Source organism: Diplotaxodon limnothrissa, linkage group LG11 (genome assembly GCF_057381915.1).
Source record: "Diplotaxodon limnothrissa isolate DT_005_m linkage group LG11, D_limnothrissa_male_GT1.1, whole genome shotgun sequence".
Lineage (NCBI taxonomy): Eukaryota > Metazoa > Chordata > Actinopteri > Cichliformes > Cichlidae > Diplotaxodon > Diplotaxodon limnothrissa.
In genome coordinates this window covers 10,028,407-10,042,647 of record NC_140606.1, presented here as the reverse complement: position 1 = coordinate 10,042,647, position 14,241 = coordinate 10,028,407, and the positions used below count along the sequence as shown (strand labels likewise).

At 40.4% G+C, this 14,241-nt stretch overlaps 1 protein-coding gene across 3 annotated transcripts in view; it reads right to left on the bottom strand.

Annotated features, from left to right (window-relative positions):
- The window catches only part of LOC146622350 (protein spire homolog 1-like), a 33,807-nt gene extending 21,736 nt beyond the window's left edge, over nt 1-12,071 (bottom strand). For all 3 annotated transcript variants that reach the window (XM_085365071.1, XM_085365070.1, XM_085365072.1), the window contains exons 1-2: nt 11,729-12,071; nt 7,478-7,506 (exon numbers count right to left, since the gene is read on the bottom strand). In XM_085365071.1, coding sequence (XP_085221197.1) covers nt 7,478-7,506; nt 11,729-12,071 — 372 coding nt within the window. The remainder of the gene's footprint in view (nt 1-7,477; nt 7,507-11,728) is intronic.
- Between the last annotated feature and the right edge of the window lie 2,170 nt (nt 12,072-14,241).

Below are 14,241 nucleotides of genomic sequence, written 5' to 3'. Positions count from 1 at the left end.
TAAACACAAGCAATAAACACACATTAATATTTAACAGGTTTAGCAAGAATCAGCCTGTTGTGACCTTACCTCATTCAACAATAATACACACTTGACAAAAAGGATAAACATTAGAGTGTTTAAACAAAATTAAACAAAAAATTCTTACTAGGTGAATAGCTTTTGTCAGACCAACAGTGGCAACAGCAGCAAAAGCTTAAAAAATCACAGAAAATTACTTTAAAAAATCATATATTATTTTCTTTTTCTCAGGCTGATGCATGTAGGTCAGGAGATGGTGCGCTTGAGTTTTCCTGGAATTGGGGAGTCATGGTGGATAAAGCAGACATTGCCAAAGCCAAGATAAAAGAGTGAGAAATCACAGAGAGGATTATTCTGCAGCCCTGAGCACTTAGACAAGACTGAGAGGGGCAAAAACCAAAGCAAAACACTGAGAGAAAAGACAGCAAGAAAGACATGGGATGAAATCAGAGGGAATAAGGGGAGGTCAAATATCAGGAGACAGGAAAAGAGGAAAAAAACAGATAAAAAAACAGAAAATGATATGTTGAGAGGTCAAAGGGGGCAGTAGAAAGGTCAGGCACAAGGATCAAGTGTGTGTGTGTGTAGACATGAAGATCAAGGGCAAATCAATGATTGCTCATGGAAGGAGGAGTCATATGAGACATCCCCCCCCCCTCATCAGTGGGTAATGGCTGAGTTTTCTCAGGGGGAAATGAATGCGACCTCTTTGTCTCAGCTCCACCTGGGCCCACACCCACTGACAGATGAGACATATTCAACCCAGGATGAACACACCCCACACCCCGATTTAACCAATTATCAATGCATAGTTCACCCCACAGTATGTTTTACTCAATAATGTTTTAACAGTACGTGTTCAGTTTGTGGATTTTTAGGCTCCTGTTTCTTATCTCCTCCTCCTCCATCATAAAAAGCCACGCCTTAAAGTATTCAGTCAAGGTCTGAAACAGCATTTGATCTGCAAAATGAGATTAAATGGAACAAGACGGACTACAGCGGATTCAATCACACTTTTTTCTTCACAGCAAAGATTAAGAGCATCGAGGGACTCACATTGAGATATATTATTCTGTATTTTGCTGGAGTGGGTGTTTAGTTTAAACCAGCATCAGGACCAGAATGGTGCTCATTTAAAGAACAAAAGGCTCATCTTTATAGGCTGTAAGAAAACCAGGCAATGAAGTTTGGTTACAGAGAATTATGACAAATAATCTAAACAATCCTTGGCATAAAATTGGCATTACAGAGCAAACAGATATTCCAGTATTTTACAATCCTAGCGTCTCTTTATTAAAAATAATATGTTTATAAATTTATGTAATTTCTCTCGAACTTTTCCTTGAATTGCAACTTGAAAAACAAAACTTTCAAAATGAGCTCATCATTTAAGGTAAAGGAGACTAACACGTTCTTGACAAATAATAAACTACAAATTGCGACTAATGGACAAACCTGAGCTGTCCCTGTGACTGTGAGGCTAAAGCAAACATGTCTCCATTCTACTTTAAAGTCTCCCTGAATGGTTCCCAGGCTTTCGGGCGACCAAGCGGAATGATGAGATGGAAAGGAGGAAGCAGGGGGAGTAATGCTACAGCTTTGTATAGAACCTGACCTCAGATACAAGCACCAAACATCTAGCAGGATATGATGCGAGCACAGACCCTTATATTTACATGGATCATGAAACATTTAGCCTCTGTCCTAATTAAGTACATTATTGATGTATGTCTGTGAATATGACCAGGTTTCTGCTGCCACTTCTTCACTGTTTTAACATAAAGGTTCCTGCAGTCTGGAGTCCAGTATATCACAGCTTAACTTGTTAAAGTTGCTTACATTTCTATGATCTGTGTCTCTGTTAGAAATATGACTCCTTTTTGTTAACATACATCTCCTATCTGGAGATAAAATAAAGTTAACTAACAGTCCACTTAGCCAATTAATATTTTCAGCACCATATATCAATACACACAATTCAATCCATTTTATTAATATGTAGCAAATTTAGTTAGCATTAGTTCCAGGCCAGGAAGTCACAGTCACACCAGCTGATCTCAGGGCTAGCTCACATTAGCTACAGCCTCAGCTGAGGCTTCTACCCATCCTACTGGCATATCTCCTATAGGGTCCACTATTTCATTTTCTAATCGAACATTTCTCTCATTAATCACTCCCTCATAAAGTTATGCTATGCACAATGTGCACCAACTTCTACTTCACAAGTGAAGACTGTATATTTAAGTTGGGGAAAAGAGAGTGTCTTTATTTTGGGTCTTTTTCTTAGGAGTTTACCTTTATTATTGGCTGCTGAATTATTACAATTGCTGAACAGCACAAAATGCAAAGATAACAGGTGCTTTGTGCTGTAGTGTCCTGTTTTCCTTCTAAGTTAGGGAACTGTGTCACCTAAAAAGCCTTAAGATAGCACATCAAATGTTAAAGCTTACATGTTTTACTCATTCTTTGGAAAAAATATACTTATCATGATTTTGATGCCAACAACGCCTTTCTTAATGGCTACATTTTGAGCAACTTGCTAACATCAACATGCCAGTGACATGCTAGTGATATAGAGTCGGGGCTGAGTGGAATATCCTTTCTGCTGTCAGAAAGAAAAATATGTGTCTAATCTATTTTATTAATATTAGTTTTAAAAGGTCAGAGGGAAACCAAATAGTAATACTTCATTATACGAGGGAAATCAACATGCCAGACCATGGCAACCTTTTCAATAGTCATCGAGTATTTCAGTTTTAATATGAGTGGTTCACTGAATGATGTTACATCCCTCTATTTCTTTTCAGACCACTTGCGGGTCTTCCAAGACCGGTGTTGGGTCACCTTACATTTTTCAGTAACAGACTAATGTAACTACTGTACTACATTCATTCTTCAGTTATTTGCACACTTAGCAAATAGATTTTTAAAAAGCTAGCTTGTTATTAAGCTGAGTAAGACACTTAAGCAGCAGCCATCACTCAAATTCAGCAGGTAACAAAAGCAGTGGCAGTGGCGATCACTTCAGTCTCCTTGGGCTTGTTTTCACCTTTATCTACGTATTACAGAAATTTAAAAGCAAAAGATCATATATGTGTCCTCATCAGGATAAGGATTTGTGTTGGCATGTGGAACTGAAGTCTAAGGTTTATATTGTTAACTAACAATTTGTTTCAGGTAATTCAAACACAAAAGTAACGTGATGCAAAGTGTAACAAATTACTTTCTCCAGTGAGTAATTAAGTAACAAACTAGATTACTTCAAAAAAGTAACACAAAATATATAATGTGTAAAACACATTATATATTGGCATGGCTGAAATCAGATGAAAACTAAAACTGTTAGTTTGTAGGTGGCATGTCCAAGCTGTACCACAGCAGCATGTCTGCCACACCTGCAAAGTCTGACAACAGAAATCTGAACTTTTTTTTGCTTCTGATACTGACCAACATAATAATAATAATATATGTCAGTGCAGTTCTCTACATCGAACCTATTTTAAAACAAGTGAATTCAGTGAAATTCACATGATTACATAAAAGTTGAGTAATAAGAAATAGTGCAGATGACAAAACGTCATATGTCGAAGCATAGGCTTTTTCCTCTTAGGCATAATTTTTATCCAGTTTCCTGGCCACGCTGCTCTGGGCTCTGACTATCATATGACTGGGAACAATTACCTTGGTTTTCTTGGAGATGTAGAACCCAGTGAGTTCACATATAGAACAGAGAAAACCTTTGAACCACACAACATTCTTTCCCCCTTAGTAGTTTGCCTCTACTTTTATGCTGTCTGTTTCTCTTCTTTCATGGCAGCACAAGCCTTAATGGGAGAGTAAATGCAAATGAACATTAAACTCGCAGAGAAAAGACACATAACATCTGACTGAATTTTCTGTTTACATTAAACACTGGATGTGATGTTAAACTCTAATCCCTTTCATGGCGTTAAAGCTCAGGACTTGAAAGAGCACAAGGTATGCACGGTTAAACTTTGGCAGAGGGGAATGTGATGAAGCATAATCCACAAATGCCTGAGGTTACACAGAGTCACAGGACTAGGATGCTCCACTGAGGAGTCAACAACAGCCTTTTTGCTAAAGCTGGCGCACATAATCATCATATTTATGTCAAAATATCTGCAACTCCAAAACAAAAAATGATCCATTTTTAGTGAACTCATCTATTCTGATTATCAGGCAAACAGCGTTAGGCTGCCTTATGCCGTGTCGGTGAATCCAGTTCACTGGCTATGAAGAGAAGCAAATCATCTGACATTCACAGCCAGATCATTTGCAAGAGTTCCTGCTGTTTGAAGCCGTGTGCAGATAATGCCCATCACACATATGCTCTTGTTCAGCTAGCTCTGGGCTAATTCCACACTGCATGCTATAGCAGAACGCCTTCAGTCCTGTCAAGCATCAAGCAGCTCCACCAACTTGCAGTAGCTTTCTGATCCATTCTGCCACACACTGCATTGTGAGAACTCATTTGTGGTGCAAAGCTGCTTAGCGGGGATTTGTCTATACAGTTTCCCATTCACTGCTTCTACAGCGGACTGCATGTGTATGTGCTCGGGTTATTTCCTGACAGTCCATCTGTTATTGCAGCTCTATTACACGGCAATCCAAGTCCTCAACGCCTTGAAAGCTACTGCGCGCTATCTCTAATAAACTGGGACGAAAAAGTGTGGTAACTGCAGTGACAAAACAGTTCCTAAAACTAAATAGCAGAGACGCCAACCCCTCCGTACTGTAAGACATTTCCAGAAGCTATTATCACGATCATTAAGAGCAGCTGATAATAGTGCAGTGAGAGTGCACACTGTCAGTTTTACAAAGACATTTAATTAAGGGTGAACATTCTCCCAGAGCGCTCATCAAAGGAGGAGGCCTTGCTGGGTGACATTTTAACTAGTCAATCAGAGTAGCCAGCTGGGAACTCTGCAGCCGAAAGAGGAAATAGGTTGGTAGAATAGACAGACATACAGTAGATACAGACTTTATTAATCCCATATTCAATTTATTACAGCAGCACAAGGAAAGGAAAGGAAAAGAGAATTAGTGATATATTAGAAAATAATAAAATAAAAAAGTAAGTAAGAAAAATAAAGTAATAAAAACCCCAAACTGCTAAAAATGCAGAATCAATAAAATACTATATAATAGTAATTTTTACTGTGTACAAATTTGACTTCACATAGTATGATACACTGGAAGACATGTCACAGAGATATTTTTTTTACATGTACATTAAGTGCAGTGGGAATGATATATATACATGCATTTGTTTGTAGGTATTTATCATGTGTGCATATTTGACAGTCAAACTGCTGTTGGCATGAACTGTAAAAGTAACCAAAACAGAATAACTGCTACAGCCGCTCTGTGTTTCAAACGGTCAGTTTACATATCAGCTTTGGAAGACTCATCACGGTAAGTCTTGCTCAGCCTGTGAAAACAGTTCTGTAAAATGTCCTGTCGATCTTCAGGAGATTTTCAGTTCCTGAGAAAATAACCCCTGGCTTTGGATTAACGGCTGCAGATTTAGAACAAAAAACTGTACACAGACCCCAGAGTTTGGAAAATTACAGGAGTTTGTGAGGCAGCGGTGAGGCTACACAAGCTTTACCTATAGCGACTAAAAATCAAGCTATTTTAGCTTTTGTTTCTTTATTTCATTGTAATAAACCTAGATTTATGTAATGGTACATTTGTCGAGTAATACCTTACAGAAATACTACAAAGTTTACTTTAAAGTTTAAAGAAATACTACAGTTTCCTTTTGCTTGAAGGTTAATTTAGAGGAATGTTCAGTTTTTCCTCCACATCAGAGCTGATGATAACTGTTCGCTTGGTTCATAATTCATTACTTTGCCTCTTAATACCAGCGATCAAGGCTCATTATCCATCTGTACTGTGATGTCATGTCCAGCACGCCTTTTCAACAACTGACAGAAAGTAAGAACAGAAAGTAAGGACCTATACGATTAAGAGTTCATCCTGATACCTCGAGCTGAGGTCTCATCATCAGCTACAAGGACACTTGGAGAGAACATCACTGGCCAAGATCAACACCCTAGTTTATGTTTTCACCACCTGGCTACTATTTGTTCAGTGTTACCTGTGGTTTGCACCCTAAGGTAGACCAATGATGATCTGATTTCTCTCTCTAGGACAGAGCACTGCTCTTCTATCTACTTTAGTCTTTAGTTGTCCTTCAGGGCTTATGGCGTTACTGGGCCTCACAAGTTTATATAGATTTTTTAACAATGAAAAAGATGATTTGACCACCCTTAATAATTCTGCAGTCACATACCTAGAAGCAGAGATATTAAATGCAAATGAAACACAGAAGTTTTCTCCTTAATTTCTCATAAACTAACAACAAACCACGAAACTCTCCCTGCTCGTGACAAGTGGATAAACCCAGAATCTTAGTTTCATCCTTTTTCTATCAGGACCGGCTCATCATAGCATGATGTCGACTCCATTTTTTTCGCAGTGCGTTTTTTTCCGTATGAATTCTTCTCAAAATTTAAATAGTTTTGTAAATCTGAAATTACTTCAAGGTATTAAAAAGCACATCTCATTCCTGTATCAAAAAATGCCCAGCTGTCAGCGGTTGTCATGACATCAGGACACTAACCACAATTTCGCTGCTGAACATGCAAAAAATGTGTAAATACCTCAGACTGGAGACAGTCTGGTATTTGCTTTGTTGGACTGTTCAGGTCTTTGTAAAGCCTAAAGTGAAATCCATTCCTTACTGAGAAAATGAAAGCACATTTTGAACTTGTTTCATTTGTTAAAGGTATTAGTTTTAGAGGCAGGGGAGCCAGAGCAGTGGCAGTGCAAACATTAGGATTAACACACACCCAGGGCTTACGACAGTTTCAACCATAGCACTATCTGACACTTGAAATAATCCTACAGGGTGTCCGCACTGTAATCTGAATGATATCTCTGTTGTTGTGACTGACTGCTAGCTTACTGTAAGTAGCTAATGAAACCATTCACAAAGAGTAAATATTTAAAAAGATTATCATGTCATTATTGTGGACAAGAAGCCATTATTTGTACGTACAGCCACATATTTCTCTTCATAAGTAACTCGCTAATTGAATGATTGGTTGTGTTCCAGAAAATCTGCATTTGCTCAAGTCTCAGATTTAATCAACTGCAAACAATATTCACAAACTAACTCCACCCAAAGTAATCACTTTGTGTGAGTACGCTCATTTAAAACACGTTTGAAATTAAATTTATTTATCATTTATTTCCACTCAACAAGCGGATTCCACAACATATATAAATACCAAATAAAAAAATAGATACCAAATTCTATTCACCTGCTACTCTATAAACAAGTAAATACATCCACATACAAAACATGTGCAAGTGTGTGATGATGAAATAAAAACAACAACAGCAGTATTAGAGTGCAGTTACTCACCTCTGTTGTTGTGCAAGGGCTGTATTTACCTGCAGATTAAAAAAAGAAAGCACTGTTATCATGAGCAGCAAAGAAGCATGAGGTACTCGAACTTTGATGCATAAATGAAAGGTAGCATATTATTCAGCTACAAATCCCGGTTCAGCTACAAAAGTTCTTTTTCTAGGAATAAAACAGCACTGACAGGACTTCCAACCAACTACGAAAACTGATTTACGTCTTTAATATCAAGGATGAGAAATTCTCAGAGAACATAATATTACTGGTGCAGTGGTGTAGTTGTTAGTGCTCTTATCTCACAGTGCTTCATCCATCCATCCATCCATCCATCCATCCATCCATCATCCATCCATCCATCCATCCATCCATCCATCCATCCATTCATCTATCCATCCATCCATCCATCCATCCATCCATCATCCATCCATCCATCCATCCATCCATCCATTCATCCATCCATCCATCCATCCATCCATCCATCCATCCATCCATCCATCCACCATCCATCCATCCATCCATCCATCCATCCATCCATCCATCCATCCACCATCCATCCATCCATCCATCCATCCATCCATTCATCTATCCATCCATCCATCCATCCATCCATCCATCCACCATCCATCCATCCATCCATCCATCCATCCATTCATCTATCCATCCATCATCCATCCATCCATCCATCCATCCGTCCATCCATCCATCCATCCGTCCATCCATCCATCCATCCATCCATCCATCCATCCATCTTCTTCCACTTTATCCGGGGCCGGGTCGCGGGGGCAGCAGCCTAAGCAGAGAAGCCCAGACCTCCCTCTCCCCAGCTACCTCCTCTAGCTTATCCGGGGGAACACCAAGGCATTCCCAGGCCAGCCGAGAGATATAATCTCTCCAGCGTGTCCTGGGTTTGCCCCAGGGCCTCCTCCCGGTGGGACATGTCCGGAACACCTCACCCAGGAGGCATCCTTGTCAGATGCCACAAACTACCTCAGCTAGCTCCTTTCGATGTGGAGGAGCAGCAGCTCTATTCTGAGCTCTTCCCGGATGGCAGAACTTCTCACCCTATCTCTAAGGGAGAGGCCATCCACCCTTTGGAGGAAGCTCATTTCCGCCGCTTGTATCCGTGATCTTCCACATTCTGATGCTTAGTTTGAACTTCAGCAGGCTGTCTTGACCATATCTACATGTCTAAATACTTTAGATTGCTGACCAGTGATTGACTGATTAGATACGTGCATTACAGTTTTCTCCATCCCTATGGACTGGCAAACTGTCCAAGCATCAGGTGAGATGAGATGTTAGTCTGCTTGACAATAATATTAATTCATCTGTCTTACTCTTATTTGTTGTATAGATTTGGGGCATAATAATCACCAGTGTTATTGTTTCAGATGTCACATTTTACAGTAGAGTAAAGTATCATCACAGGATTTTTAATATGTAGCACTTGGGACTTATATGCAGTTCCTCTGTGGTCAAGCACCTCCTATTTATCAGTGATAACAAGTTTGATTTCTCAATAAACTGATTTTGGCCCTCTTTGTTCTTGCCATCATTATGCAAGCTGGAATCAATTTCAACAAAATCTCTAAGCTGTAACTTATTTATCACTTTGAGTATCATGACCAGTGACGACAAAATTCTCCAGTCGAGAACCCGCGTTGGATGAATGCGCTCCCTTCAAAAGGAAGAATGTAGCATTTCTCCCGGCTACATCAGCAGAGCTTTTACATCATGAGTAAACAGCCTGTAAACAGATGACCCTCTAAACAAACCCCTGTTTTGTATTGTAATACGCAGGAATGCAACATCATGGCACCACTGACATCAGCCCACAACTTTAACTCGCATCAGTAGATTTGAATGCCGTGCTGCTGAGGTGAAGATGTGTCAACTGCATCTAAAATGAGCAGACAATCAAATGTGCCTTCAAGATGAATCAGTCAAGGAGAGTACTGGCATGAAATTCCATCTATTTCTAACAGGCATGAGCAAAGACATTTACAGTCATTGAGATGTAATAAAAAGTGTCAGGTGGCCTGGTTAAATGCTGTATTACATAGCAGACATGATGTGGGTTAAACGGCAACAGAGTCTAAAACAAACTGTGTTAGGATTTAACTTGAAGCCATGTTAGCAGATGATAGCTTCAAAAGTCCTTAACCTTTAAAACCTTTACCACACATTTATCTCATTATTTACATGAATTGCTTTGATTATTAAGCTTGTGCATTAGGAAGACAAAAGCACAGCACTTAGTAAAACAGTTTAGCTCTATTAATCAATAAACATGCAAACACATTCTCAAAATTACAGAATATAATGGATAACTGAATGAAAATCCCAACTATGACTCCAAACAGTAGAAGTTGAGTAGAAGTAGAATGCTGAATACTGTATAGCCTACATTAACCATTTAAAACCGTTTAACAACTGTTACATAATAATATTTATGCGATTGCACTCGATAAGTTCAAAATCCGTTCATATGAAAGCATTTGGTGTGTTATGTATGTAGGCGGAGCCAATAAAGCAGTCTGGGGATCATCTGAAGAACCATAGGGGTATATATTTAAAAAAATAACCCTCTACTTTTCTCTGACAAACTTAAAAAATAGTACAAGAACAAACAAATCCAAAAAACATATTGATATGCAGCCACTATTTGCAGCATGATGTCACAGTACACAGGCAACAGAGGAATAAAGGCTAGGATGACTCCCCTCTCCAGTGGTTGCATCCATGTTCCTAAAAATAACCCATTCATTCTATAACCATATAGACATACAGGCCAAAACCAGCATGAGCATCACAGCTGAGCCTCTCAGATTTGCTCAAAGACAAAGCAGGATGTGAAATGTATTGAATCAAAGGCCATAACACTGACTCAGCAGGGTTGTGTAACAGTGTGTGTACGTCGGAGCTGAGTTGAGAGCACTTCCCTCAGGCCCTCAGGTAGTCAATTACAAAGACAGAGATGGATAGGCATTAAGTCAGTCTGCTCTGCACTCTTTGGGCAAATGTAAATATAGACGAACATGAACACACCAGCTCTTAGTCTAACAACATCAGGTGCTTAGTTTAAGCAAATGTTCACAGACGCACCCACAGAATAAGGCAATACAAATATCACATAGCATGCAGTGTCACCTGTTTTGTTTTGGTTGGATTCCAGGCTTATCCCTCAATTTAAAAGCTCGACCGTGCTAGAAAAAATATCCACAAACACTAACTCTGCCTCATGTTACACATGACCCACCATAAAGTACAATAACATCAGGATTACAACACTATAGACACACTTTAAAGGCCCGTAGGGGTAGCTTGAGAATATTACAGCGGTTTTTCAGTTGGCACACTGCTACTACTCTCTCTCTGACTCTGTTATATTTCCAGCATGGCACTAACACTGCTTTAACTCTAACTAGCTCTTTTTGTTTTATTGCCTCTCATTAATTGTAGCCAATGAATGTGGCTCCCACAGGTAGAAGTAACAACTAAATATAACCAAGACCTAAATGAAAAAAACAAGGGTGATGTATCACTAATGGTCCCTGTTCTGTTCAGGCACAAGCAGGGCAACAGTCCACGCCTTGATCTGATCAGTGCCCGCATTTCGGCTCGTAATCACATGCTTTAATCAGATGAAGCGGGATGAACAGACTGATCTGATACGAGGTGACAAAACAGGCTGACGGGCTCTTCATAAAAATAAATAAATAAAAGAGATGAAACCACATGATGCCCACACACGTGTGTTTGCTGAGGAGGAAACAGTGAAAATGAGCGGAGACGCATGAAGCCACGTGAGGGAGAGAGCGGCGGGGGTTTGTGATGGTATGTCTTTGTGCAGATGAGATCAGGTCATGGAGCCTTAAGTACTAGTTGTTTTGGTGCTACATGATGCAGATTATGGACTAATCCTGACATGCAAACTGAGCACCTGGTCAGGAAACACACACACACACACACACACACACACACACACACACACACACACACACACACACACACACACACACACACACACACACTTATGAATCTTTCACGTGTGAGCTCAAAAACATGTGCGGAGCTATTTACAGGATATTTTTGCATCGCACCTCTATAATAGTCTCACTGGGGCCCTTTCTTTTAGGTTTATTGTTAACATTATACTAGAACGTGTTGGAACAACACACGTATATTATTTAAAAGACCAGTGATGGTTTGGCCTAGATCTGAGTAGCTCTAGGCACAATAATATTTTACCTTCACAGCCCTGGTGGTCCACCCTCACAGACCCGTCCTTCTGTATCCTAACACCCCCCGGTCCGGATATCCTCCTCGGTGTAGCCGCTGATGATGCTCCGGTGGCGGCAGCGCCCCGGTGCTCCGTCGCCAGTGTTCTACAGCACTGGTAGCACACCGCCCATGCCTGTTCCTCGTTGATGGGCTGGTTATAAAGCCTCAGTATCTCCTCCAGAGACAGATCATCCGCTCCCGCTTCTTCCGGCGAGTTCATCGTGTTGTGATGCTGCTCCTCATCCCGGCGAGTCGCTGCAGCAGCATCCTTCAGCCCTCTGTTGTCCCCGCCGCATCGTCGTCCATCCATCCTTTCATTATCTCAGTGCAGGAGGCCCGATGGCGAGAACAGGTCCAGTCTCATGAGCGAGTACTGACCCGGAGGCATCGATGCTTCCCTCTTGTCTCCCCAGGTAACAGCAGCAGCAGCAGCCAGTCAATCAGCACAGCACTGGATCTGGATCTTTCCCCGCCCGCCTGATGTTCAGGCTTTGCTACCAGCAGTCATAAGATACGGTGTGTTTATGCGATTAAGCCCGGCTCGGTGTGTGTGGGTTTGTCTCACATCGCAATTCAGCAAGCTAGGCTCAGTCATTTGTCACATGATCTCTCTCTCTCTCTCTCTCTCTCTCGCTTTCTTTTTCTCTCAAAGTCCTGAGTGTGGACTGGCATCAAGTTAAAGAACTGTGGCCCCTGTAACACAGTGAGTTGTTTGGTATTTTGAGTAATCGCAAAGGGTCTGCAATATAAACTAATGTCTGCTCTCCGTTATTACCTGTTCACACGTGTTCACATGTGTCCCTGTAGAATCTGAGGTCTAATAGTCCTTTCTGAAGTTGGTCTCTGTGACTGATGTAAACATAAAATGTACCTACTCTGCTCGTTTACTGCTGCTTTCTTAATATCCTTTTTGGAGTAGACTCCCAGTTCATAACTTTCTTCTGTTTGGCCTGAACAGAACGTTTGAACGCATATCTGCCATTTCCCCCCCAGCTATTTATACATCTAACAGTGTATAAATAGCAGTGCTTTTATACACCATTTATACAACAGTTTAAAAGGGGAAAACTGAAATGCAGAAATGCAGGTGGAGAGTGAGTCTGTCATGGGCACTAGGTTTTATGCCTAAGTTTTGAATTGTTGCTGATTGTTTGGTGTTTATGGTGTTTTGTTTTCTAGTTGATATTCCCTGTTTGGTTCACCATGTTTATATAGATGGGTTTTCTTTTAAATTCTGTCCCTTTTTGCTGTCTAGTTTCATTTTGTACCTAATTCCACGAGTTTTGTGATATCCTTTCTCCCCTGTATTTTCCCACTTTTAAGGTTTTGTTGTTTCTTTCAATGCCATTTCCTCATGTTATGTTTACTTTTTTATCCAAGTTCCCTGTTTAATTATTGCCATTCATTTCCTGTTTTAGTTTGCTAGTTAGTTGTCTCCTGTGTTTGGTATTTACTTTGTCACCTGCTATTTGAATTGTGTGCACCATTCTTCAGTGTGTGTGTGTGTGTGTGTGTGTGTGTGTGTATAAGCCCACTCAGTCCTTTAACAGTGCTTCTCTTTATCCTTTTAGTGTGTCTAGCATGGCTTAGTTCCTTTTATTTCTACTTCTAACCAAAAAGGTGGATAATGTCAGCAGTTAAGGAACATTTTGACATGCTATCGCCTACTAATAACATTAATCATTCTCAGAGAGGATGGGTAGATGTGTGTGTGTGTGTGTGTCTGTTTGTGTATTTATATTAAACATACACATATGGATATTCTACAAGTGATACATCATTACATATCCACTCGAGTCCACATGTATTATCAGAGCAGGGCTGCTGTAAATCGAATGAGCAGCAGGTGTCAGTACTGTGCTGTTGAACCGGGCTTCATGTGATCTGCCCTTTGGTGAAGCAATTGGCTGGAAAGATTCAACACCTTCATTCAAACATAAGTCTTTGTTTCCCTTTCGAAGTGTATCCACTGCTCTTATTTTAGTTGGATTAGCAATCTATGATTACCGTCTTATAGTTATTTGTCTAAAAGGCCCTACTTTTAGCTGTTGTGTATCATCTCAGGTCTTTTTCTGATTAGCCCTCTCATTAGAATCGAACAGGCACTTGCACTTCTAGGTTGCGCTAGACTGTTTACTGCTCCCTTCACTATGGCTTACTTCATGCAGTGGCAGTTTTTGATATGGGCGACATGGGTTATTGATCAAGGTGGCATCATGGTGGGCATTAACAAAACAAGTTGCTCGCACCCATGCTGCCTTGACATCAAGCCAGCGCATTTTGGGGATTGCATAGGCACCGATCGGTTTTCTAATAAGAGCTCCCTCCATTTGCGAGGAGCTCTTGCCGTGCAGGGAGGAGAGGGGCGAAGCGGCCAGGGATTCTCTGGGTGGCCGAAGTGGCATCTAAAAACCAGCTTGCAAAATAAAAGGAAATAAAAACAAACCACCAAATACAAAAATAACAGACATTATGATATA